Source organism: Lolium perenne, chromosome 4 (genome assembly GCF_019359855.2).
Source record: "Lolium perenne isolate Kyuss_39 chromosome 4, Kyuss_2.0, whole genome shotgun sequence".
NCBI classification, from domain to species: domain Eukaryota; kingdom Viridiplantae; phylum Streptophyta; class Magnoliopsida; order Poales; family Poaceae; genus Lolium; species Lolium perenne.
Genome location: NC_067247.2, coordinates 176510713 through 176536537, shown reverse-complemented (window position 1 = coordinate 176536537; position 25825 = coordinate 176510713). Strand labels below are relative to the sequence as shown.

At 42.3% G+C, this 25825-nt stretch overlaps 1 protein-coding gene across 1 annotated transcript; it reads left to right on the top strand.

Annotated features, from left to right (window-relative positions):
* Nucleotides 1-609: 609 nt before the first annotated feature.
* Nucleotides 610-4172, top strand: LOC127294597 (ATP-citrate synthase alpha chain protein 2). The gene is made up of 11 exons (XM_051324449.2): nucleotides 610-835; nucleotides 1723-1899; nucleotides 1982-2224; nucleotides 2319-2370; nucleotides 2455-2569; nucleotides 2643-2724; nucleotides 2914-3009; nucleotides 3123-3224; nucleotides 3305-3421; nucleotides 3506-3622; nucleotides 3823-4172. The coding sequence occupies exons 1-11, from the start codon at nucleotides 737-739 to the stop codon at nucleotides 3892-3894; spliced, it is 1272 nt and encodes a 423-aa protein (XP_051180409.1). The 5' UTR covers nucleotides 610-736; the 3' UTR covers nucleotides 3895-4172.
* Nucleotides 4173-25825: the final 21653 nt, after the last annotated feature.

Here is a 25825-nt window from a genome sequence, read left to right as displayed (position 1 = left end):
GACTATAAGACATTAAATAATATATTTTAGATGAGTTGGAGGAGAGAGAAGGGAGGCGGGCTCTTATGCAATAGCCAGCTCTTGCAAGTGCTTCTAGGCACTTTGTGAGAGTGAAAAATGTGCCATATGTTAGTAAATTATTTCATCCTTATAGCCAACTATTATACATGTTAACTATATGGCGACTACAAATGACTTGGCATCTTATTATAGCCAGCAGTTGGCTATAATATTGGCGGTAGTAACTTAGACTAGTAACATATGTCATGTTACTAGTTTAAGTTACTCTCCACTATGACTAGCCTTACTTGGAACTGAATTTTTTTAGTTGCACCCCGACTTAGAATTGGAAAATTCTGATTTGCAATATAACTTGCAACTCAAGTGTAATCTCGATGCAAAATCTGACATTGCAGGAGCACAAACTTCGTTTTCAGTCTACTTAAAACTGAAAACTAGCAATGTTGTTACATTATGTTTTGCATTTTCCTTTTATGTAATGACATTTTATAAGATCTGCTAGAGTTTCCCACTTTTTTGGATCCCATCCAACACAAACTCTGCCGAGAAAAAAACCAACACAAATCCTCCTTTATATATTCCAGCCTCGGGCTACCGTAGGTGCACCAAGAACACCTAGCACCTACTACCGTTCTACTCCGCCTTCCAGTCCACCGCACGTCGCGCGCTCTCTCCCCATAATCTTCAGGACCTTCCGGCACCGGGAGCCCAAGCAATGGCGCGCAAGAAGATCCTAGAGTACGACTCTAAGCGCCTCCTAAAGGAGCACCTCAAGCGCCTGGCCGCCATCGACCTCCACATCCTCTCCGCCCAGGTCAGGCGCCACCTCCCCTGATCTCGATCTTTAAAAAAAATCCATTTTGGGCGATACCTGGTTGGATCTCTGCATTTTCTCGCGTGATCTGGATGGCCCGAAGAGTGCAAAATTTTGGTTCGAAGAGCAAATGCGGCACTGCCATTTGGTAAGTTTGGGACTGAAACAGTTCCTCGTCTAGGATGGAGATCTGGCTCGAGATCGTGCCAAGAGGCAATTCATCTGGTCACAGACATTGGTGATTCATAGGTTATCCCTGGGACTGTTCTTCGTTAGAGATTGTACGATTAAACAGTAACAACAAAGGTGCGCTTTGTTCATTTGAAGTATGCTCAGTTGTTGCTGAAGTTTGGTACTGGTGGTTGTGTTAGTCTGTTAGGTACAGCGAATCCTGAACAAACTATTGATGTCTTACTTAGATCTAAAAAAACGTAGACCAACGGGGTAAAGATCCCTCCCTTAGCTATACATTGTTAGATAGGTGAGACCTCTCTAGCGAATTTTTTTCTTTCACGCGGTTAGCACCCTGTTTAGTCCGAGCGCTTTACCTGCGACTCAACACCCTAAGCTCTAGCCACCAACCCAGCTGATTGTTTCTCAGTCTTAGATCTGAAGTTGTCTTGCACTGCATAGTTTATTTGTTGAGGTATGTGTGAACCATTAGTTATGTCATCACCTCGATCCTTAGGAAGGTAACAGTCAACTCCAGTTCTTTTGTTATCTTTAGAGTCAGAGTAGGCACAAACCAAATTGACTCGTTTGATTTATTCAAATTGCCCCTCAGTGACTTCAGTCTGAAACAGTTGTTCTGTTTTGAGATAGTGCATCGATATTTGACATCTGACAATGTAAGTTTGACTGATTTCTCAAATGTTTTTGTTTGGAAGATCACGGAATCAACAGACTTCACAGAGCTTGTGAACCAGCAGCCATGGTTGTCGACCATGAAGTTGGTCGTCAAGCCCGACATGCTGTTCGGGAAGCGTGGGAAGAGCGGCCTTGTGGCCCTCAACCTGGATATTGCTCAAGTCAAGGAGTTTGTGAAGGAGCGGCTGGGAGTCGAGGTAGTTTGTGGCCACACTTATCCTTTATGTGCTTTAGGATGGAGTTATTTCGGATCTGTGTATAAATGTTTGATTTATCCAGGTTGAGATGGGCGGCTGCAAGGCTCCGATTACAACCTTCATTGTTGAGCCATTTGTGCCCCATGACCAAGAGTACTATCTTTCAGTTGTCTCGGAGAGGCTGGGTAGCACCATTAGCTTCTCAGAGTGCGGAGGAATTGAAATTGAGGAGAACTGGGACAAGGTTAAGACAGTATTTCTTCCAACTGAGAAACCAATGACACCTGAGACATGTGCTCCCTTGATTGCAACCCTTCCACTGGAGGTACCTATACTGTAACACTACTTGCCTTCCATTACAGAAGCGTTTTCTGTCGGTCGCATGCTCATAATTGATTTACTTCCTGTTTGGGCACCAGGCACGTGGAAAAATCGGCGATTTTATTAAGGGAGTGTTTGCTGTATTCCAAGGTACTGTGGATTATTTCTAGTATGTTACTTTCCATTAGCTTTCTTGACATGTCATATTCACAATGACTCCGCTCCTTTTTGCAGACTTGGATTTCTCATTTATTGAGATGAACCCATTTACCATGGTGAATGGAGAGCCATATCCTCTGGACATGAGAGGAGAATTGGATGACACAGCATCTTTCAAGAACTTCAAGAAGTGAGTGTCTTGCTTCCTAGGGACTTGTTTCTCCTTGTTACTGATGTATTAAACAGTACCCATGAATGTGCAGGTGGGGAGATTTAGAATTCCCTTTACCATTTGGCAGAGTTCTCAGCTCTACAGAAAGTTTTATCCAAGATCTGGACGATAAGGTATCCAAATTTGAAATCATACCTCCTTTTTTAATTCTTTCTTTCTTTTCTCCACATGAAGTACGTTACCATTTCCCAATGTACTAGTCACTTAGGTTTGCACTTGAATGTAAATTACAAATGCTTACACTGAACTGTATGATTTGTTAAATTATGCTCAAGTGTGATATAACATCGTCATTCTTTCAGACGAGCGCATCTCTGAAGTTCACTGTTTTGAACCCAAAGGGACGCATTTGGACAATGGTTGCAGGAGGCGGTGCCAGTGTCATATATGCTGACACAGTAAGCACGTGCTCTTGCTTGATTTCATGTTCACTGTAGAACCTTTTCATGTTAGCAGCTGTTGAGCAGAATTGGTTTGCATACATAATTAAGGTTTTCTGTTGATTTACCAGGTTGGAGATCTAGGATATGCTTCAGAGTTAGGAAATTATGCAGAGTACAGTGGTGCCCCCAAGGAAGAGGAGGTTCTGCAGTATGCTAGAGTAGTACTTGATGTAAGCATTCGAGATAACCATTTATCACACTGCTCTTCGATCTGTGTTGTTTCATCCGCTAACCATTCTATTCAATGCAGTGCGCGACTGCTGATCCCGATGGCCGCAAGAGAGCTCTTCTCATTGGAGGTGGTATAGCCAACTTCACTGATGTTGCTGCCACATTTAATGGCATTATTCGGGCGTTAAGAGAGAAGGTATGTAGGACCAACCAATCTTGAATCCCCGTTGCACCATTGCCACTCATCTCATTGTCAGCTCACTCCAAAATTTACTTTCAGGAATCCAAGTTAAAGGCATCCAGGATGCACCTGTATGTTCGACGAGGCGGTCCAAATTACCAAACTGGACTAGCAAAAATGCGCAAGCTTGGTGCAGAAATTGGCGTTCCGATTGAGGTACTGGTCTAGTTAGTATCTCCTAGGGATGTTATGCATCCTTTGCTATGAAAAATTAATTATTGACCTGTTCAACGAAAAACAAAATCTCCAAATGAAGTTTATGGGAAAGCAAAAAAAATCCATCTGTTTCTTGTTGGTGGTTCCGAGTCGATATCTTGGGGCAGATGACTGATCATGCCTTGAACAATCCACTGCAGGTGTATGGACCAGAAGCGACAATGACTGGCATCTGCAAGCAAGCAATTGAATGCATCATGGCTGCAGCATAAATCGGGATACAGTTGATTATTAGTTCGGGATCTACAAACAAGAAACTTGATGAGTAGTCCACGTCATATGGTTGATCAGTAATTTCGGAAGCTATTTGACCAAACACATAGATTGTTGTCACAAAGAAACCTCTCCTGCTGTAATGTGAGAAACGGAGGTTTTATCATTCCTTATTTTTGTTTTGCTCGTTGAGCTGCATTGCACCACCCTGTTTCACCATACTGTAATATTCTTGATACAATTGCCTCGTATACAAAACTTCAGGTTCATGTGCTTTTATGCTAGCAAAACTGCATTTATTCAGCTTTATGTTCAAGTTCATCTGGTACGACCTTTTACATTTGCGATAGTTGTTGCATCTTTTGTACAAAAATGGGTTCTATTAGCATGCCACCGGTATGAACCTGCTACATATCATATTACAACAACCAAATTGAAATGATGTTCTTGATTCAACAGCCCCATAGACACCTATTTGGCTTGAGATTGTGTTACCGAAACTTATTCATAAGTTGCAAATGCATACCGACGGAACTACAACTGAGGAAAACTGTTAAACTGAGACTGAAGCTTGGTGAATAATGCAAGACCAAAAACTTTGTTTGCAGCTGGATAGAGGTTGCAATTCGTACACATTCGTTCAATATTCGAGCACAAAACAAAGAAATTTCTATCATAAATTAAATGTACAACTTATGCAACGCAAGAGCAATTAATCTCTGGATTTTTTCGTTCAGAATTCGTAGACAGATGTACACCGGTAATGCAATCTTTACTCCATTTCCAACAATAGAAATACAGGCTCATTAACTGCTCCTGCATTCATCCAAGCCACACAAGTCGCTCAGTGATTACGAGAGCAACCCAGCTCGAGCCTACATCGTCCGCACTCGATTGAGGCCGACTTCATTAAGTTCTGTGTCAATCACCAGCTTCAGCAAAGATCAGCATACTTCAGAAATACGCATCATAGTCGCTGCGGTTATTCACGCAGACATTTCTGTCACTTGAATATACCATATTGCACAGGTTGGCATACCTGCTTTAGTTTTCCTCCAATAACTCAACACAGATTGACGGGGAAGATTGGATCAGACATCCAGAGCTGTTAGGCAAAGCTATCGCAAATTGTTTGTCTTGGATGTGTTAGCGAATCAATATTTATATGCCTTGGAGAAAATGGTGTCGATGTTTGCTACATCCAACCTTGGTGAACTTTGCGATACTTCTGCATTCCCTTCTCACACAAGGAGGGTGATTTAATTACCATTCAATTTGTATGAACATGCCGGCCTAGGTACCGTACGTACGCTTGCCAAAAACTATTGGAAGGATACGAAATTATGTACAAAACCAAACAGTGGGCATGAAAGCACTTTGATCTACCCCTGAAATGAGAAGCGATCGATCATACATCTGGGACGTGTTTGGTTGCTCGCGAAGAGGTTTCCCGCATCGCGTGGAGAAGAATTGGGTCCATTTGTTTGGCCTGCTCGTACCGTTTTTCTGCGAGCACGACTTTTAAAGCAGTTTAAATGTTGGCTTGCGACACACTTGATTTGGGCGGTTTTGCGTGTGCAGGCTCTGGCGAGCCCAACGTACCCTCTCCTCCGCACGCGTTGGGAAGCGCGGGAGACAGAACATGCAACATAACTTCCCACTCTACTTCCCTCACCGTCCAAAAACCCATCTCTCACCTCCTCTGCCGCCATGGCCGTCGTTCCTCCACCCCCACCTCCGTCGCGGAAGCCCTTTGCCATGCGGGCTCAGTCCGTGCATGAATGCTGGGCAGCGAACCGGATCCAAATGCTGGGGATGGCTAGCAACTTCGATTTAGCTAAGGCTCTCAGAGCTCCGTCGCTGGAGGGCCCGCGTGCCAAGGGCTACGCCGACGACGGTCTCATTGTAGGTCGGGACCTCTAGTCTGGCCGCGAGGAAGGCGCCAATTTTCGTCGGCGCAACCGTTGCCGACCTCGAGGGAATTTTCCGCCTGCGGCGCCGCCCCCTTTCGTGCCGCGACTGATTCCATCGATGACTCCCGGAGCTTTAGCGGACCAACCTGGGTCATCATCAGCGGCAATGACGCCTGATTTGTCCACTGTAAGTTCTCCATCTTCTAGATTCGATGCGCTGTTAGGGTTTTCTAGGGAGGATACACGCGGATAATATTTGCCTCACCTCCGTCCATACGGCCATTTAATTGCTTCTTTCGACCTATACATACTAGATTCGTTGTAGATTCGCAAGTTTTGGTTTGATTGCAGTTTGATTCCACTTTTCCCAATATGGGATCACACATTTTGCGCATGTTACATCAGTGGGGGCCAAAATGGGAAAATTGCAGACAACTCAGCTAGATCATGTCGATGGCATTGCATAGAAAGACTGCCATCGACATGATCTAGCTGAGTTATCTGCAATGCCATGGACATGAACTCACATCTTGTCATCAAGTTGGAGTGTGACACCGTGGGCAAGGGCTGCATGCCATCCTCCACCTAGGCACGGGGACAAGCTACCGCTCAATCGATGGACTAAGAAGCTGAAGCCGGTGGTTCCAGGAAGGATCGAGGCAACGAAGATGCCACCTCGAGCCGTGGGGAAAAGGCCGAAGGTCGGCCACCTGCCCAGGGCACTAATCCCTAGCCGTTGCTACGTCCAACTAGACGAGGATGACTTGCACATGATCGTTGTTCCACCGGCGTTCCAAGCCGGCTTGAGGGAGTGGATCAAGATCCCGATGCTGCGCTATGTCACCATCTCCGCTTGTATGTGGTGCGACGAGTGGGTGCAGGTCGCTTATCGCAGCGGGTAGATGGTGCTAGCGAGGAACTGGCTAGAAATCGTCTTCAAGTACGACCTAGAGTGTGGCGACGTGGTGGAGTTCAAGATCAAGGCTTTAGCCTGATGATGAACATTTACAAGCGCTACAACTCCAACGCCAAGACCTACGTTCGCCCTGACCACGGCTATTCGCCGGCCTGCCGGTGTTAATCTGTCTATGTGTTTATGTAAGTATGTAGTCTTAGTTTGCGTGAGATAGTGATGAACATGTCTTGCTACTAATGTCGTGGCTTTTGATATGGAGTTAAACCCTAGTTGCTCCAGAGTCTTTGAAAGTCTAAATACTTTTAATCATGGGTGTTAAGCTCTGAATGTGAATGCAGGTGTATATGAAACACTGCTTGTCCGCTCCAGGCTATCAAATACTGGGCCGAAATTGCACGAAAAAGTGTTGTGAACCAAACTAAGTGCATAAACAGACTTAGAGTCCGTTTTCACTCATGCTGCAGCTTGCAGGCCAAATCATAAAAACAAGAGAAAGTCATGCGAGTAACCAAATTAAACAGCCCTAGCAAAGCATCGCTCCGTCGCTGTTCTGATCCTAGTGCCACCCACGGCATGTGTATCCAGTATCCACCACGTACGGCACGTCCACACTACATCACCATGAGTACGTTTGCTTTGACACACGTGAAGTACGTGAATGGAAAGATTTAGCAATCAGCATTTATTTTTCCTCATTCAGCTGCATTATATTGCGATCACCGTGTCTCAACATACCGTAATGTTCTTGATTCGATTGCCTCATGTGCAGAAATTCAGGTTCCTATGCTATATGCTAGAAAAACTGCATTTCTTGACTTTATGTCCAAGTTCAAGTGCTACGCCCTTTATATTTCCGATAGTTTTTATATCTTTTGAACAGAAGGGATTCTATTACAAAATGCGACCGGTATGAATGAATCTGTTAAAGGCACAAAATTGCAATGAACCAATGAGGTTCTTGATTCGACTTCCTCATACACAACGTGTTGTTTGGTTTATAACTGTGTTAGCGAACTTGTTTTATTTAGATGGGTGTCACTGAACTTGTTCAGAAGTTGCGAATGATGAGGTACCAAAAACATAAGGTGTGTCTGGAACTCTGGATAGAAGCTGCAGTATACGGATATTGTTTGCAACTCTGGTCCCGAGATCATCAGCACGTGGTGGGGCAAAGGAGTCATGGGCAATGAAATACCGTACATAATGTTCATATACATTGCTCTGAACAGCCAGCAATCATCTCGTGAAGTCCCTCACCCAATTGATCGACAAGCAAGGTAGCTGAATACAAATGAGTCAAGGGAGAGCAAACGAAAAAGAAGCCAGTTGAGACCTACTTTAGTAAGTTCTGCAGCAATTGTTGACTGTAACAAAGAGCGGTATACTTGAGCACCAAGCGCCACGAGCGCTGCGGCTTTCCGTGTAGACGAATCCGTGCCTAAGCGGCCAACGGTACAACGTACTACATAGGTTGCCATGCTGGCTTTAGTTTTCCTCCAATAGCTCACACGGATTGGTGCGAGGACTGGAAAGGAAATCCAGGACTGTTAGGCAAAGCTACAAACAAATTGTTTCTCTTTTTGTATTCCGTAATATTTTTTGCGAAATTCAACCGATCTAATATTTGGATTTGAACCATTTAACGATAACTACAGAGACTAGCACGAGCCGAAGGCAGTAGTATTTATATGTTTGAAAGGTAGTGGTCTTGGAAACGTGAAATGCAACATGCGTCTGTGATGAACTTAATGACAGTTGTGCATTTCCTTCTCATGCCAAAAAGGTGACATTCAATTTGTTCTTTGCAAGCAATTGGACACATCAAGGGTGAAGTCCCTCTCAAGACCGAAAGAGTTCACTTAACCGACTACGAGTCCGTATGGGGATGATTGGTCGTTCCTCAGAGCATTTTTCTGCATTTGGAAACTTAGCCCTCGGAAAGTTCTGTGTAGAAATGTAACCTCTAATTCACGTCGTGCATCTACTTTAATTGCTAACAATTTCTTCTGGGCATTATAGCAGAAGCCAAGCCCTCGTCGATTGGTTGTACACAATTTGTGTCTCGTCTAATCAATCATTGCTTGGTTAAAACACAACAACCTCGTCAGCTATGTGGTGAGTTTACCCAACAAAGAAATATTAACTACAAGTTGTTCGACCTAATAGCAATTTAGCCGATGGCTAATATGTAGTACACAATCAGTAAGACTAACATAGTTGTAGCAGTGGACCACAATGCTGCACCACGAGTTCACAATCAATTGCTGAGGATTCAACATAAGTTTCATCAATCGAGAGGTTAGTACATACCACCTCGTAAAGTATACAGACTAGGCAACAATTTTCATCAAACCTAGCTACTCATGAAATATACGTCATCATGATGTTCATTATCACCACCGGAACAAGCACCCCATGTGCGGGCACCTCAAAGGCAATATTTCCTAAAAAGGCACTAAACCAGCTCATCTTGCTCCGAAGGATCATCGCAAGTATTGTATAAAAAACTGGACCGGTTCGGTGGTTCGACCTAAAAAACTGAACATGCGGTCTCACCAGTTTTTAAGTGGAAACAATCCAAACAGAAAAAGACCAAGCAAAAAGATGTTGCAAGATGCAGTGCCTGAGACTGATGGGACTGCTTCCCTAAAGAGCCTTTTGTTCGGTCTGGCAGGAGGGGCCCTGATCTATCAATTGAGGGAGCGAAAGTTCTATCTATCGATATCTATGGACTTGGACCGCTAAATCTGTTGCTTGTTTTTTCGGTAGCCTTCTCTCATTTCCTAATTTGCTTGCTTGTGGGTGTCGAAAATAGAAAATTTTACTAGTACTAGTGTAGTACCTGAGTTGGAAACGTTGACTCATTGACAAAGAGAAGCTAGGAACAAATAGTACCACATATAACATCCAATACCACTTGGACCCACCATGTTTTGTGATTACATATTGAAATACCTTTTATGGTAATTTTAATTAAAAATAATAGTTTTTTGTCGCCATCAAACCGGATGAACCGTTGATCGGACCAACAAACTATTGAACCAGTCGGCTCATCGGTTCACTCACGGGTCTGATTTTTAAAACTATGATCGCAATATACGTGTTGGCATGTACCTTGTGTTCCATGAGGTGGCTGAGAGCACGGTGGACAATAGTCGGAGAGATGGCCGCTGCTGGAACACGAACAACGAAGATGATCTTTGTCTGGACATAGTGGTCTATGGGCTTGATGATGAAATCAGCGTCCTTTAGGTTATCTTGCAAGAAGCTAGTTAGTTCTTGGTCATGTTCAAACTTACGAACTGAAAGAAGTGCTACATTGATCCAACGTTGATGTGCGCAAAGTAGACAACGTCGTCCATCATGATAGTTTTTGTCTCCTCCACCCATCGCACATAAACCCACCTAACTCTTCAATGTCTCAGATGCTTGTAGATATGCTCCAGGTGAACTTTACGCCGACAGAACTTGAGAACAACCTCTCCAACACCTTTAAGGTCCTTCATACTGAATCTCTTATTCATTGGAACCACATTCTTGATGAACTCACACACCCTGTTCAGAACGAAAGTGTGGACATAGCAGCTAACCATATCATGAATTTTTTTTCTTCCGAATGGGGTAGTACCTACCATGCCGCCGAAGCGACACCGCCAATAGCACTGAGTTTTTCAAAAGATCAGGAGAGATTCTTTGTCCTCAACAAAAATCAAATCACCATATATAGTAAAAACAAAGGTAAGTAAGTAGCTTCTGACATTCTAACAAGCTTTGTGAAGAAGAACAATGCCGAACTGTGAAGCTTGCCAGCTTCCCTTCTTGGTTGCATGCTACCATGTATAAGCGAAGCTTGTACAAGAAGAAGAACTACACACTGTAGAACCAATCCTCGTACCGACTATTTAGCTTATACATGGACTACACATCGTTGAAGATCAGACAACACAACCAACATTAGAACATACCAATACTATAATACATGAAAAATGGTAAGAAAGCAACTTTTAACATACTAATAAGCTCTATGGAGAAAAAAATGATGCACTGTGAAGTTTTTTTAATTCCCCTTCATTGCATGCTACCATATATAAGCGGATAACTAGTACAAGAAGAACAAAGTACAGATTTAGAACCAATCCTCCTACAAGCCATCACACTTATACATGGACTACATAACGCTGAAGATCAAACAACGCAATCAACACAAGCACAAAACATCGATCTACCTCTTACCAACACTATATTATGAAACTAGAGTTGCTAAATCAGATATACCAACATCAGATCAAAGCTAACAAGTCTACACTGACATACACTCCACAGGCTACCGAAGCTAACAGATCTAAGCTACCACTACAAGATTTCAATGTTACTCACAGTGATCTGACAATCTAACAAGGAAAACGACATGTCGACAAGGCGGAGGAAGATCACTTGCCATGGCAGAGCTCCACCAGCTGGAAAAGATGGTGTTGCTTACCTTTTCGTCAGTAAAGAAGCTTCCCCGGAAAAAGAGCTCGAATGGGGAAAATGGTGACACAGAATTTGGCAGTGAGGCAGAGCGGTGTAAATAGGCAGCGCGAATTAGGGAGAGGTGACCAAACTTCTCTTGCGGTATTTTCACGGGCGCACAACTCTCTCAAATCCCTCCCTCGAGCTCGGCGTAAAATTTCCCCAACAAGCAAGAGAAGAGGCTAGCTTACCAGAAGTCCAGAACTATCGGATCGACCCGCCTCCTCACATAGGCTCCTGTTTTAAAGCATACAAGGAACAAATCTAGGTGATTTCCGTAGGTCCCACGTTAGGTTGGCTGCTACGTTCATCTTCAGTTCTTCACCATGGGTGTAAGGTGGCAGTGGATAATCCATGTGATATTCGTTTTTAAGACAATGAAATAGATATATTTTTTTGTATCCGAACAAAATGTTAATAGGCATGGAAAAAATCTGGAGTTATTAATATATATAAATATAAATGTGGCATTGGATTTTAATAAAAATATGGCATGAAAAGGGGGAATATACTAATATCAAGACGGTACCAACTACACTCGACCTCTACATCATAATATCAAGAATTAGTCGAGATATCTAGGATGCATTACAGCCAAACACAAAAACGAAAGAAAGAAGAGATCCAAACCACCAACAGAAAAAAATAACATCCAAACAATACAAAATCTTCTCCAAAAGCACGCCTCCAAGAAGGAAAAGTGCTTCAATCGTCCTCTAATCAAAGATTGCAGGTTTCAACACGTAGGAGAAAAGCCGAGCTCTCCAAACAATACCTTCAACAAGGAAGTTTTCGTTATTGCCAGGTACAATCAATTAAGACTAGACCTAAGAGTTTCACCCTTGATATCGAGTTTCGGTACTCAAGGGGTACCACCATAAATAGAGCCTGCAAGTGCTGCTGCTTGCATTTGCCGAGCTCAATGCTGCAAAGCACCAATCGCTAGGCTCACATTTTTTTTTTAAAAAGGAGGCTATACCCCTGGCCGCTGCGCCGAGTGCGGACATAGCGTTTATTTTTTATTTTAAAATTATTTATTACAAAATGTGCTACCAAAGAAAAACAAAAATCAATGATGCAACTAATGCATCAAGATTCTATTGCTAGAATGCCAACTGAATTGGGTGAAAAACATGAGCTACCCTTCAACCGGCTATGTCTGATATCCATAGCCTCTCACTTCTCTTCACATTGCAAAAACCAAATGTGGATCCTGCAAATTGCTCCTCTTCGAGCTTTGCACGATCTCGCCACATTACCTTTCGAAGGCGGTGTTGCCAACTTAATTGTCCATCACAGTAGGTGCACATCGCTCTCTTGGGTTGCATCACCACCGGTGCAAGGCCATATGCCCAAGAACCAGAAGTTTGTTCACCACTGGAGCCTTGCCGTCGCATGAGGACGCCATCGGGAAATGTTGTGCAGTCGATCGGAGCTGCCCCGTAGCCATTGTCACGTGAGTCGATGCCGCTGAGGGACCTTCCAAGGAAGTTCATGTTCAAATAATGGGCCCAAGAACTTTGGCCTATGTAAGATTTTGGAATTTCATTAAATGTCAAAGCCTAAATATGTGGCAACCCGAATGTGTGGCAGCCCATGTTGCCTTATACTCCCTCTGGTCCAATTTAATTGACGCGGAGTTTGTGCGTATGTAGCTGTTTCCCCCTGCCTATCTCACGTCAATTTTATCCGAACGGAGGGAGTAGAACCTACTGTTTGGTTTGTAGCTGTGTAAGTAAACTTGTTTTATTTAGATGGATGCCACTGAAACATGTTCAAAAGTTGCACACTAGCGTGAGACCAAAATCATAATGTGCGTCTGGATACAAGTTGCAATTCATATCTATTGTTTGCAACTATGGTCCGGCACTTCTGCATTTTTCTCAACCAAATGGAATGTTCATATATATGGCTCTGAACAGCCAACCGATCATATCCTCAGACAGGATCGACCAGCAGCGTAGGTCAATATAAATAACTCGAGCAAGAAGAAATACACGAACCGACGCCCTTAGTTAACCTGTATGCTCCTACCATTCCTGTGTAACAGTTAGTTTTAATGAATAATCTAAGCTTTCTTATATGCTCTTGGAACTTGAGGGGCCTTGGACAACAAACAAAATGTGATGATGTGCTCGCCGAACTAATCTCCTTAAACCCTTCTCTGGTGCTCTTGCAGGAGACAAAATTGAGTGAAATATCTACTCTAAAAGCCAAATCTTTCCTTCCTAGAAACCTGCAATCCTTTGCGTTCAAACCCGCAGTGGGATCTGTGGGAGGAATCCTAACTGCGAACTCTGTAAACCTATTTGCGCTAGACGAATCTATCGAACACAACTTCGCTCTAACAACTGAACTCTCGTTCCTACACAATAACCAAAAAATCACTATCACAAATGTGTATGCTCCTACTGATCACAACCAAAAAACTGATTTCCTTCTTGAGCTTGCACAAATTTCGCCTCATAGCGACTCCCCTTGGATGGTTATAGGAGATTTTAACCTCATGAGGAGTGCTTCTGACAAAAACATCTCCTCTTTTAGGCAAGATGAGGCTGATGCGTTTAATGACTTGATCGAGAGTCTAGCTCTTATAGAACTACCTCTCACAGATCGACTATACACCTGGTCAAGTAATAGAAATGAACCGACTCTCCTACGAATTGATAGAGTTTTTATAAATCAGGCCTGGAGTATTCTTTTCCCAAACTCCTCGGTGTCGTCGCGGACACGTTTTGTTTCTGATCATGTTCCCCTAATCACGTCTATCTCAACATCCATACCACGTCCCGCCATCTTTCGATTTGAAAATGCATGGGCCTTTCACCCCTAGTGCATCCCAATAGTCCAAAATGCATGGGACTCGGCCCAACAAAATTCGAGCGCTCCAAAGGCATTAGTTGCCGCGCTAAAACAGACTCGATCACAACTCAAATGCTGGCGCTGACTACTGCCAAAACAAAACTTGCGGGAAACAAATGCAAAGATGTTCGAGATATGCCCAAGAGGCAATAATAAAGTGGTTATTATATATCTTTATGTTTATGATAAATGTTTGCATACCATGCTATAATTGTATTAACCGAAACATTGATACATGTGTGTTATGTAAACAACAAGGAGTCCCTAGTAAGCCTCTTGTATAACTAGCTTGTTGATTAATATATGATCATAGTTTCGTGATCATGAACATTGGATGTTATTAATAACAAGGTTATGTCATTGATGAATGATGTAATAAACACACCCAATTAAGCGTAGCATAAGATCGCGTCATTAAGTTCATTTGCTATAAACTTTCGATACATAGTTACGCTAGTCCTTCGACCATGAGATCATCTAAATCACTTATACCGAAAGGGTACTTTGATTACATCAAACGCCACTGCGTAAATGGATGGTTATAAAGGTGGGATTAAGTATTCGGAAAGTATGAGTTGAGGCATATGAATCAAGAGTGAGATATTGTCCATCCCGAGGACGGATAGATATACTCTGGGCCCTCTCGGTGGAATGTCGTCTAATTAGATTGCAAGCATATGAATGGTTCATAAGAGATTACATACCACGGTACGAGTAAAGAGTACTTGTCGGAGACGAGGTTGAACGAGGTATAGAGATACCGATGATCAAACCTCGGACAAGTAAAATATCGCGTGACAAAGGGAATCGGTATCGTATGTAAATGGTTCAATCAATCACTAAGTTATCGTTGAATATGTGGGAGCCATTATGGATCTCCAGATCCCGCTATTGGTTATTGGTCGGAGAGAAGTCTCAACCATGTCTGCAAAGTTCACGAACCGTAGGGTGACACACTTAAGGTTTGATGTCGTTTAAGTAGATATGGAATTCGGAATGGAGTTCGAAGTTTTGTTCGGAGTCTCGGATGGGATCCAGGACATCACGAGGAGGTCCAGAATGGTCCGGAGAATAAGATTCATATATAGGAAGTCATTTTCTAAGTTTGAAAATGATCCGGTGTATTTATGGAAGGTTCTAGAAGGTTCTAGAAGGTTCTAGAAAAGTCCGGAAGAAATCACCATGGAAGGTGGAGTCCCGGAGGGACTCCACCAAGCTTGGCCGGCCAGCCTAAGGGAGGAGGAGTCCCAGGTGGACTCCACCATAGGGGGCCGGCCACCCCACCAAGGAAAGGGAGGAGTCCCACCCCAAGTAGGATTCGTCCATATGGCAGTTTTGAATTGGGGTCTTATTCGAAGACTTTGAGGCAAACTCTTGGGGGTTCCACCTATATAATGAGGGACAAGGGGAGGGGGCCGGCCACACCAAAGCCACCTTGGCCGCACCCCATAGAGGCCGGCGCCCCCCTCTCCCCAAACCCTAGCTGCTCTCCTCCTCCACCTCTCCCGCATACGCTTTGGCGAAGCCCTGCCGGAGATCTCCACCACCACCGCCACCACACCGTCATGTTGTCGGGATTCCGAGGAGGATCTACTACTTCCACTGCCCGCTGGAACGGGGAGAAGGACGTCTTAATCAACACCGAATATGTGACCGAGTACGGAGGTGCTACCCGACTGTGGCACCGTAAAGATCTTCTACGCGCTTTTGAAAGCGGCAAGTGATCATCTTCTGCAACAACGAGATCTAATCTCGTAGGCTTTGGAAATCTTCAAGGGTTAGTCTCGTGATCTTCTCGTTGCTACCATCTTCTAGATTGCATCTTGGCTTGGTTTTCGTTCTTGCGGTAGGAATTTTTTTGTTTTCTATGCTACGAATCCCATCAAAAGATTGTCATTTCCTTCCTTGATCACCTTGAAGAATCTAGAAACCTATCTTCTCTGGAACTCAGCCTCTGCCGTCTATTAATAAAAATCCTCCAAATGATTATCAGATAAAGAGTGGCTTACTGGAAACAAAGAAGTAAAATCAAATTTGCAATAGAGGGTGATGAAAACTCAAAATACTTCCATGCAATTGCCTCTGCTCGCTACAGGAAAAATAAAATTTCTATTCTAGAAGTCAATGGAACAAAATTCACAACTCATCACCACAAAATGCAAATCCTAACTGCTTTCTATCAGCAGCTCCTAGGACAGACCTTCCATCCTACATGGAACTTTGCACTCAATCAAATATACAACAATACTGTTCCAAATCTCCAATCCCTAATTCAACCTTTTTTTCTCAAACAGAGACAACTGATGCCTTTTTCCAAATGAACTCAAATGCAAGCCATGGACCAGATGGCTTTGGCCTAGGATTTTTCAGAAAAAATTGGCAAACTGTCAAATTTAGAATCTTTCAAACTTTCAATCAATTCTATCACCAAACTGCATATCTCACTTCCATTAATAGGGCTTTCTAGTTCTAATTCCAAAAAAGGAAGCAGCCAGAACACCTGCTGATTTTAGACCAATATCACTACAAAAATGCCCCATGAAAGCAATTGCAAAAGTTCTAGCTAACCGACTGCAAGGTCACATCCGAAACTTAATTCATGGGGACCAAACGGGCTTTGTCAGAGGGAGATCTGATAACCCACAAGTATAGGGGATCGCAACAGTCTTCGAGGGAAGTAAAACCCAAATTTATTGATTCGACACAAGGGGAGGTAAAGAATACTTATAAGTCTTAACAACTGAGTTGTCAATTCAGCTGAACCTGGAAAAGCACTAGTAACAGGGGTGATGTGATAGCAGCAGTAATATGAGAGCAGTAGTAACAGTAACACAACAACAGTAGCAGTAATATGAGAGCAATGGCACCAGAAAATAGTTGATACTACTTCCAATGACATATAGGACCGAGTATATGATGATGAGAGATGGACCGGGGTTCCCACCTATCTACACTAGTGGTAACTCTCCAATAACAAGTGTTGGGTGAACAAATTACAGTTGGGCAATTGATAGGATTGAAATAGCATTAAGACAAAACATCAAGATTATTAATCATGTAGGCATGTTTTCCATATATAGTCATACGTGCTCGCAATGAGAAACTTGCATAACATCTTTTGTCCTACCAGCCGGTGGCAGCCGGGCCTCTAGGGAATCTACTGAAAATTAAGATACTCCTTTTAATAGAGCACCGGAGCAAAGCATTAACACTCCGTGAAAACATGTGATCCTCATATCTAAGCCTTCCCCTCCAGTTATCCAAGTTGCTGTCACTGTGGGGCCTCGGGTTCCGGACATAGACATGTGCAAACAACTTGTAGATACAATCTAAGCAATAAGTATAGAGCTTAAATCTAAGATCATGCCACTCAGACCCTAGTGACAAGCATTAAACACAACAAGATTGCAGCAACAATAACTTCACAAACTTTATAGATAGACTAATCATAATGTAACAATCCATCGGATTCCAACAAACACAACACCGATTACATCAGATGAATCTCAATCATGTAAGGCAGCTCATGAGATCATTGTATTGAAGTACATGGGGGAGAGAGTACCAACTAGCTACAGCTAGAACCTGTAGTCCATGGGGGAACTACTCACGGAGCATGATGGAGGCGGTGGCGTTGATGGAGATGGCTTCCGGGGGCACTTCCCTGTCCCGGCGGCGTGCCGGAACAGAGATTCTGTCCCCCGAAACGGAGTTTCGCGATGGCGGCGGCGCCCCTGGAGTCTTTCTGGAGTTTTGTCAATTGGTATCGAAGTTTTAGGTCACCAGGGCTTAAATAGGCGAAGAGGCGGAGTCGGAGGGGCCACGGGGCCTCCTCACACTAGGGGGGCGTGCCCCCCCTTGGGCCGCGCCGCCACCACGTGTGGGGCCCCCAGGGCTCCCCTCTGGTCCCACTCTGACTTTCTGGAAGGTTCCGGGAAAAATAAGGTTCTGGGCGTTGATTTCGTCGAATTCCGAGAATATTGCCCGAACAGCCTTTCTGGAACCAAAAACAACAGAAAACAGGAACTGGCACCGTGGCATCTTGTTAATAGGTTAGTTCTGGAAAACGCATAAAAAACATTATAAAGTGCAAGCAAAACATGTAGGTATTGTCATAAAACAAGCATGGAACATCAGAAATTATAGGTACGTTGGAGACGTATCAAGCATCCCCAAGCTTAGTTCCTGCTCGCCCTCGAGTAGGTAAACGATAAAAAGAATAATTTCTGTAGTGACATGCTACTTACATAATCTTGATCATACTATTATAAAGAATATGAGATGAATGCAGTGACTCAAGGCAATGATCTATAGTTGCTAACAAATAGATAACATATAGCAAAACTTTTCATGAATAGTAGTTTCAAGACAAGCATCAAAAGGTCTTGCATAAGAGTTAACTCATAAAGCAATAAATTCAAAGTAAAGACATTGAAGCAACACAAAGGAAGATTTAAGTTTCAGCAGTTGCTTTCAACTTTCAACATGCATATCTCATGGATAGTTGTCAACACAAAGTAATATGATGAGTGCAAATAAGCAAGTATGTAAGAAACAATGCACAGTTGACACAAGTGTTTGCTTCTTAAGATGGAAGGAAGTAGGTAAACTGACTCAACATAAAGTAAAAGAAAGGCCCTTCGCAGAGGGAAGCAGGGATTAAATCATGTGCTAGAGCTTTTTAAGTTTTGAAATCATATAGAGAGTATAAAAGTAAAGTTTTGAGAGGTGTTTGTTGTTGTCAACGAATGGTAGTGGGCACTCTAACTACCTCATCAACCAGACTCTCAAGAGCGGCTCCCATGAAGGACGTTATCTCTACCAGCAAGGTAGATCATCCCTCTTCTCTTTTGTTTACACATGTATTTTAGTTTCATTATTGATGACACTCCTCCCAACCTTTTGCTTACACAAGCCATGGCTAATCGAATCCTCGGGTGCATTCCAACATTCACATACCATGGAGGAGTGTCTATTTGCAAAATTAAGTTGCTTACTGATAGATCAGGGCAAAACACATGAAGAGAATTATTAGTGAAAGTTGTAATTAATTGGGGCTGGGAACCCCATTGCCAGCTCTTTTTGCAAAATTATTGGATAAACTGATGTGCCACTAGTCCATTGGTGAAAGTCTGTCCGGAGTAAATGACAAGATCGAAAGATAAAACACCACATACTTCCTCATGAGCTATAAAACATTGACACAAATAAGAGATAATAGCTTTTGAATTGTTTAAAGGTAGCACATGAAGTATTTACTTGGAATGGCAGGAAATACCACATAGTAGGTAGATATGGTGGACACAAATGGCATAGGTTTTGGCTCAAGGTTTTGGATGCACGAGAAGCATCCCCTCTCAGTACAAGGCTTTGGCTAGCAAGGTTGTTTGAAGCAAACACAAGTATGAACCGGTACAGCAAAACTTACATAAGAACATATTGCAAGCATTATAAAACTCTACACTGTCTTCTTTGTTGCTCAAACACTTTTACCAGAAAATATCTAGACCTTAGAGAGGCCAATCATGCAAACCAATTTCAACAAGCTCTACGGTAGTTCTCCACTAATAGGTTTAAACTACATGATGCAAGAGCTTAATCATGATCTACTTGAGAGCTCAAAACAATTGCCAAGTATCAAATTATTCAAGACAATATGAAGCATTTTCTGTTTCCAACCAAATAACAATGAGTGCAATAGCTTCCAACTTTTGTCATTGAACATTAAAAGTAAGAGCGAAGAACACGGGTGTTCATATGAAAAAGCGGAGCGTGTCTCTCTCCCAAATAAGGATTGCTAGGATCCAAATTTATTCAAACATAAACAAAAATAAAAACACACAGACGCTCTAAGTAAAGCACATAAGATGTGACCGAATAAAAATATAGTTTGAATAGAAGAAACCTGATAAGTTGATGAAGAAGGGGATGCCTTGGGCATCCCCAAGCTTAGACGCTTGAGTCTTCTTGAAATATGCAGGGATGAACCACGGGGGCATCCCCAAGCTTAGACTTTTCACTCTTCTTGATCATATATCATCCTCCTCTCTTGACCCTTGAAAACTTCCTTCAACCAAACTTCTCATAAACTTCATTAGAGGGGTTAGTACTCAAAAAACTTTAATCCACTTTAGTCCTGTAGTGACACATTGCAAGAACTCAATAAAACATTAGCTACAGCTCTCCACGTCTAGAAAGCCTCACTTAAAGTCCACAAGAGACAATGCAAAAAACAGAGACAGAATCTGTCAAAACAGAACAGCTAGTAAACACGAATTTTTAAGAGGTACTTCCGTTGCTCAAATCAGAAAACTAAAAACTAATGAAAGTTGCGTACATATCTGAGGAACACGCATGTAAATTGGCAGATCTTTTTTAGTTACCTACAGAGAGCCCTGCCCGAATTCGTGACAGATAGAAATCTGTTTCTGCGCAGAAATCCAAATCTAGCATCAACCTTCTATTAGAGACTTCACTTGGCACAACATTGCAATAAAATAAAGATAAGGAGAGGTTGCTACAGTAGTAACAACTTCCAAGACACAACAAAATAGTAGCAAAATAAAGACATGGGTTATCTCCCAAGAAGTACTTTCTTTATAGCCATTAAGATGGGCTCAGCAATTTTAATGATGCACTCGCAAGAAATAAGAGTTGAAGCAAAAGAGAGCATCAAAAAGCAAGTATGAAACAAATTTAAGTCTAACTCGCTTCCTATGCATAGGAATCTTGTACACAAATAAATTCATGAAGAACAAAGTGACAAGCATAAGAAGATAAAACACGAGCAACTTCAAAATTTTCAGCATATAGAGAGGTGTTTTAGTACCATGCAAATTTCTACAACCATATTTTCCTCTCTCATAATAATTTTCAGTAGCTTCATGGATAAACTCAACAATATAACTATCACATGCAGCATACTTTCCATGATCTACAAACACATAATTTTTATCAAGCTCAAAAATAGTAGGATTAAAACTTTCAAACCCACTTTTATCAATAATATAACAAGATGATCGACCAATCTCAAGAGATATGGGACTCATAGATAAAGTCAAGACTTCTCCAATCCCATTTTCATTAGTAGTACAATTAATATTATCAAGTAACATAGGACCATCATCTAGAGATTTATCATAAACATTTGCTACGCAAAACTCTTTTGTACCATGCATTTTGACATCAGGCATAAACAAAGCATTATCATAAGATTTATCAAAGTAGCATGGATTATCATAGATAACAGTAGCATAATTATTCTCACAAGTTTTACTCATAGGAAATATTTCAAGAGAATCCACAGGAACATAACATTCTTCCTTCTTTGGTAAGCATGGAGGACAATCAAATAATGTAAGAGATAAAGAGTTACTCTCATTAGAAGGTTGGCATGGGTAGCTAATCCATTCTTCCTCATTTTGTTCATCACTCTCCTCTTCTTTTTCATCCAATGAGCTTTCAGGTTCATCAATTTCCTCATCTTTTTCATCCAATGAGCTTTCAGGTTCATCAATTTCTTCTTCCACTGGTTCCTGCAAATTGTGAGTGCATTCTTGTGCATTAATGAGTCTCTCTTTATAATCAATGATATAATGATCATTTCTGTAACTTTCTATGCAAAAATTAAGGATAGAAGAGACATAATCTTTAAGGTCCTTACAAACAGCACAAGTTTCATAATTTTTAGACATGAATGATTCTATCTCAGAGGCTCCCATAAATAAGACAAATTGTTCTACCTCTTCGAACCCAAAATGAATATAGCTATTCCAATTATAGTTCTTAATTAAAACTTCTTTACTAAAGCCACATTGAAATTTAAGATGTTTAGTATCCTGTTTAGAGCAACAGTTTATATCATGGCGTTTAAGCAAGATTTTAGCAATTGTATTCAACTTTTCTATCACAGCACTCATAACTTTTCCCGTTCTTGATTCTCTATAATTATTATATAATTCTATAAGCTCCAAATAGGTTATGGGTTCTTCCATAACAACAGTTTTTAATTTTTCGGTTTTTCAAATTTTTATGAATTTTTGTGTATATAGGGAAAATAAAACAAAACAAAAAGAAACTAGACAAAAGTAAACTAGGCAAAATAATACTAGGCAGAAATAAACTAAGCACAAATAAACTAGACAGAAGTAAACTAAGCAAAACAAAATAAAATAAAATAGAGAGAGAGGTAGAGTGTACTCCCCAGGTGAACATATGAGTAGAGCTATGCCTCCCCGGCAACGGCGCCAGAAAATAGTCTTGATAACCCACAAGTATAGGGGATCGCAACAGTCTTCGAGGGAAGTAAAACCCAAATTTATTGATTCGACACAAGGGGAGGTAAAGAATACTTATAAGTCTTAACAACTGAGTTGTCAATTCAGCTGCACCTGGAAAAGCACTAGTAACAGGGGTGATGTGAAAGCAGCAGTAATATGAGAGCAGTAGTAACAGTAACACAGCAGCAGTAGCAGTAATATGAGAGCAATGACACCATAAAATAGTTGATACTACTTCCAATGACATATAGGACCGAGTATATGATGATGAGAGATGGACCGGGGTTCCCAGCTATCTACACTAGTGGTAACTCTCCAATAACAAGTGTTGGGTGAATAAATTACAGTTGGGCAATTGATAGGATTGAAATAGCATTAAGACAGAACATCAAGATTATTAATCATGTAGGCATGTTTTCCATATAAGTCATACGTGCTCGCAATGAGAAACTTGTATAACATCTTTTGTCCTACCAGCCGGTGGCAGCCGGGCCTCTAGGGAATCTACTGGAAATTAAGGTACTCATTTTAATAGAGCACCAGAGCAAAGCATTAACACGCCGTGAAAACATGTGATCCTCATATCTAAGCCTTCCCCTCCAGTTATCCCAGCTGCTGTCACTCTGGGGCCTCGGGTTCCGGACATAGACATGTGCAAACAACTTGTAGATACAATCTAAGCAATAAGTATAGAGCTTAAATCTAAGATCATGCCACTCGGGCCCTAGTGACAAGCATTAAACACAACAAGATTGCAGCAACAATAACTTCACAAACTTTATAGATAGACTAATCATAATGTAACAATCCATCGGATTCCAACAAACACAACACCGATTACATCAGAGTTTTGGGGGTTTTGTCAATTGGTATCGAAGTTTTAGGTCACCAGGGCTTAAATAGGCGAAGAGGCGGAGTCGGAGGGGCCACGGGGCCTCCTCACACTAGGGGGGCGCACCCCCCCCTTGGGCCGCGCCGCCACCACGTGTGGGGCCCCCAGAGCTCCCCTCTGGTCCCACTCTGACTTTCTGGAAGGTTCCGGGAAAAATAAGGTTCTGGGCGTTGATTTCGTCGAATTCCGAGAATATTGCCCGAACAGCCTTTCTGGAACCAAAAACAACAGAAAACAGGAACTGGCACTGTGGCATCTTGTTAATAGGTTAGTTCCGGAAAACGCATAAAAACATTATAAAGTGCAAGCAAAACATGTAGGTATTGTCATAAAACAAGCATGGAACATCAGAAATTATAGGTGGGAGACGTATCAAGATCCATCTCTGAAAATTTCTCATATGCAGCAGATCTTCTGAATTATTGTCATAAAAAGAAAGCACCCACTATGGTTATTAAACTTGACATAAGAAAAGCTTTTAACTCTGTGTCATGGGAGGCCTTGCACCAACTTCTCTTAATTAGAGGTTTCCCAAACCTCTTCTGTCAATGGATACAAAACATTCTGAATACTGGCAAAACCTCTATTCTGCTAAATGGAGTTCCTGGTCCTTGGGTTCAGTGTAAAAATGGATTAAGACAAGGGGACCCCATTTCACCATACCTCTACATCATTTTCTCTGATATCCTACGACAGCTAATCCTGCTAGCTTTTAACAATGGTGACCTGCAACATCCTATTAGGCAGGACATGCCTCCAGCTACACTACAATATGCATATGACACAATCATCCTAGCTAAGGCCTATGTTCATTCAGCTCAAAAACTAAAAAAATATTCTACACGACTTTGCCATTGTCACTGGACTACAAATTAATTTTCATAAGACAGCCCTCATCCCCATGAATGTTAAACCTCATCTGTCTATACTACTTGCAGCAGAACTTGGAACACAAATTCATTCTTTCCCACAAACTTATCTTGGACCGCCCTTGTCTCCTTAAAAGCTTCCACAATCTGCCTTCCAGCCACTCATTGACGAAATTGACTAGGTTCTAGCAGGTTGGTGTGCTGCTCTCCACTCCAAAGGGGGCGCCTAGTTTTACTGTCAGCTGTATTGGATAGTACACCAACGCATTTCATGGCCTCGCTGCTAATACCAATCCTCATCCTAGAAAAAATCGACAAACGACGAAGGGCTTTCTTTTGGGTAGGGAAAGAAGTCGCTCAGGGGCTCAATGTCTAGTGGCCTGGAAAAAAGCTTGCACACCTAAGAAGGCTGGAGGTCTAGGAATTAAAAATTTACAAGTACAAAATGTTTGCCTGCTCCTGAAATTCAGTTACAAAACTCTTCAAAATGTCAACACCCCATGGAGACACTGGATCATAAACCACCCCCCCTCTTTCAATAGCTCATGGTCACCAAAGCCCCTCACTAGCTAAAACAGTGTTAAAAAACCTTGCAACACTCAGAGCAATTACACAATGCTCTCTCAATAGTGGCCAAAACACCTTCTTCTGGCTAGATAGATGGATATTGCCAGAACCCTGGCACAAACACACCCAGCTATTTTCTCCCACCACCTACATCAAAATGCACTTGTCAGTGATATTCTCCAAAATGGGATTCAACATGGCTTGCGGAATAGACTATGTGATGCAGCCACGGCCGAGCTTGCCTCGCTTATGTCAATTCTGCAGGATGTTCACCTCAACCAGGAGGTGGATTCCAGGACCATACTGGATGACAGCAAATTCTCTACTAGAAATGCCTACCTCGCCCTTCAAGACAACCAAAATGAGGACACAACATCCTTTATCTAGGACTCAAGAGCTCCGGCCAGAGTTAAGATCTTCGCATGACTCATGCACCTCGACAAGCTCAACACGCGAAAGAACCTGCACCGTAAAGGAATTCTAGACTCACCTTTCTGTCCGAGATGTCCTCTACAAATTGAGGACAAAATGCACCTCTTCTTCGACTGCCCGGTGGCGCAACACATCTGGCAGAGGACAGGCATTCAGCCCTTACACAGTGGTCTAGCAAACATTTGGAAGATGTCACCATCCGTTCATCTCCCCCCTTCAACTTGGCCGACGGTCCTACTCACAATCCTCTGGAAGATTTGGGACACCAGGAACGGGCTTGTGTTTCGGAATCAAGTCATATCTCCGCAACACTCTGTATCAAATGTAATCTCTTACCTTTCACTATGGCTATACAGATTCAAAAAGCCAAACTTTAAAGAGGACGCCATGTCATGGCGAGATCACCTCTCCGCATGTAGATCCAATTTACAGACTTGAACTTTTTATGATCAATGAAATTCAGGTGGGGATTCTCTCCCCCCCTTTGAAAATTTCAAAAAAAAAAAATTGAGGCCTAGTTTGGTAAGTTTTACACTAATTGCTGGCTTTAACATAGATCAGTATACTCCAGCACCAAGCGTCCTGCTTGCTGCAGTTTTCCACGCAAACGAATCCGTTCCTAAACGGCCAAAATTACAACGTATCGTACAGGTTGCCATGCTGGCTCTAGCTTTCCTCCAATAACTCA

Coding starts and splice junctions, on each gene's coding strand:
- LOC127294597 (XM_051324449.2), top strand. CDS start 737: ATGGCGCGCAAGAAGATCCTAGAGTACGACTCTAAGCGCCTCCTAAAG. Junction 2,225..2,318: donor TTGCAACCCTTCCACTGGAG/GTACCTATACTG, acceptor TTTGGGCACCAG/GCACGTGGAAAAATCGGCGA. Junction 3,225..3,304: donor ATGCTAGAGTAGTACTTGAT/GTAAGCATTCGA, acceptor TATTCAATGCAG/TGCGCGACTGCTGATCCCGA.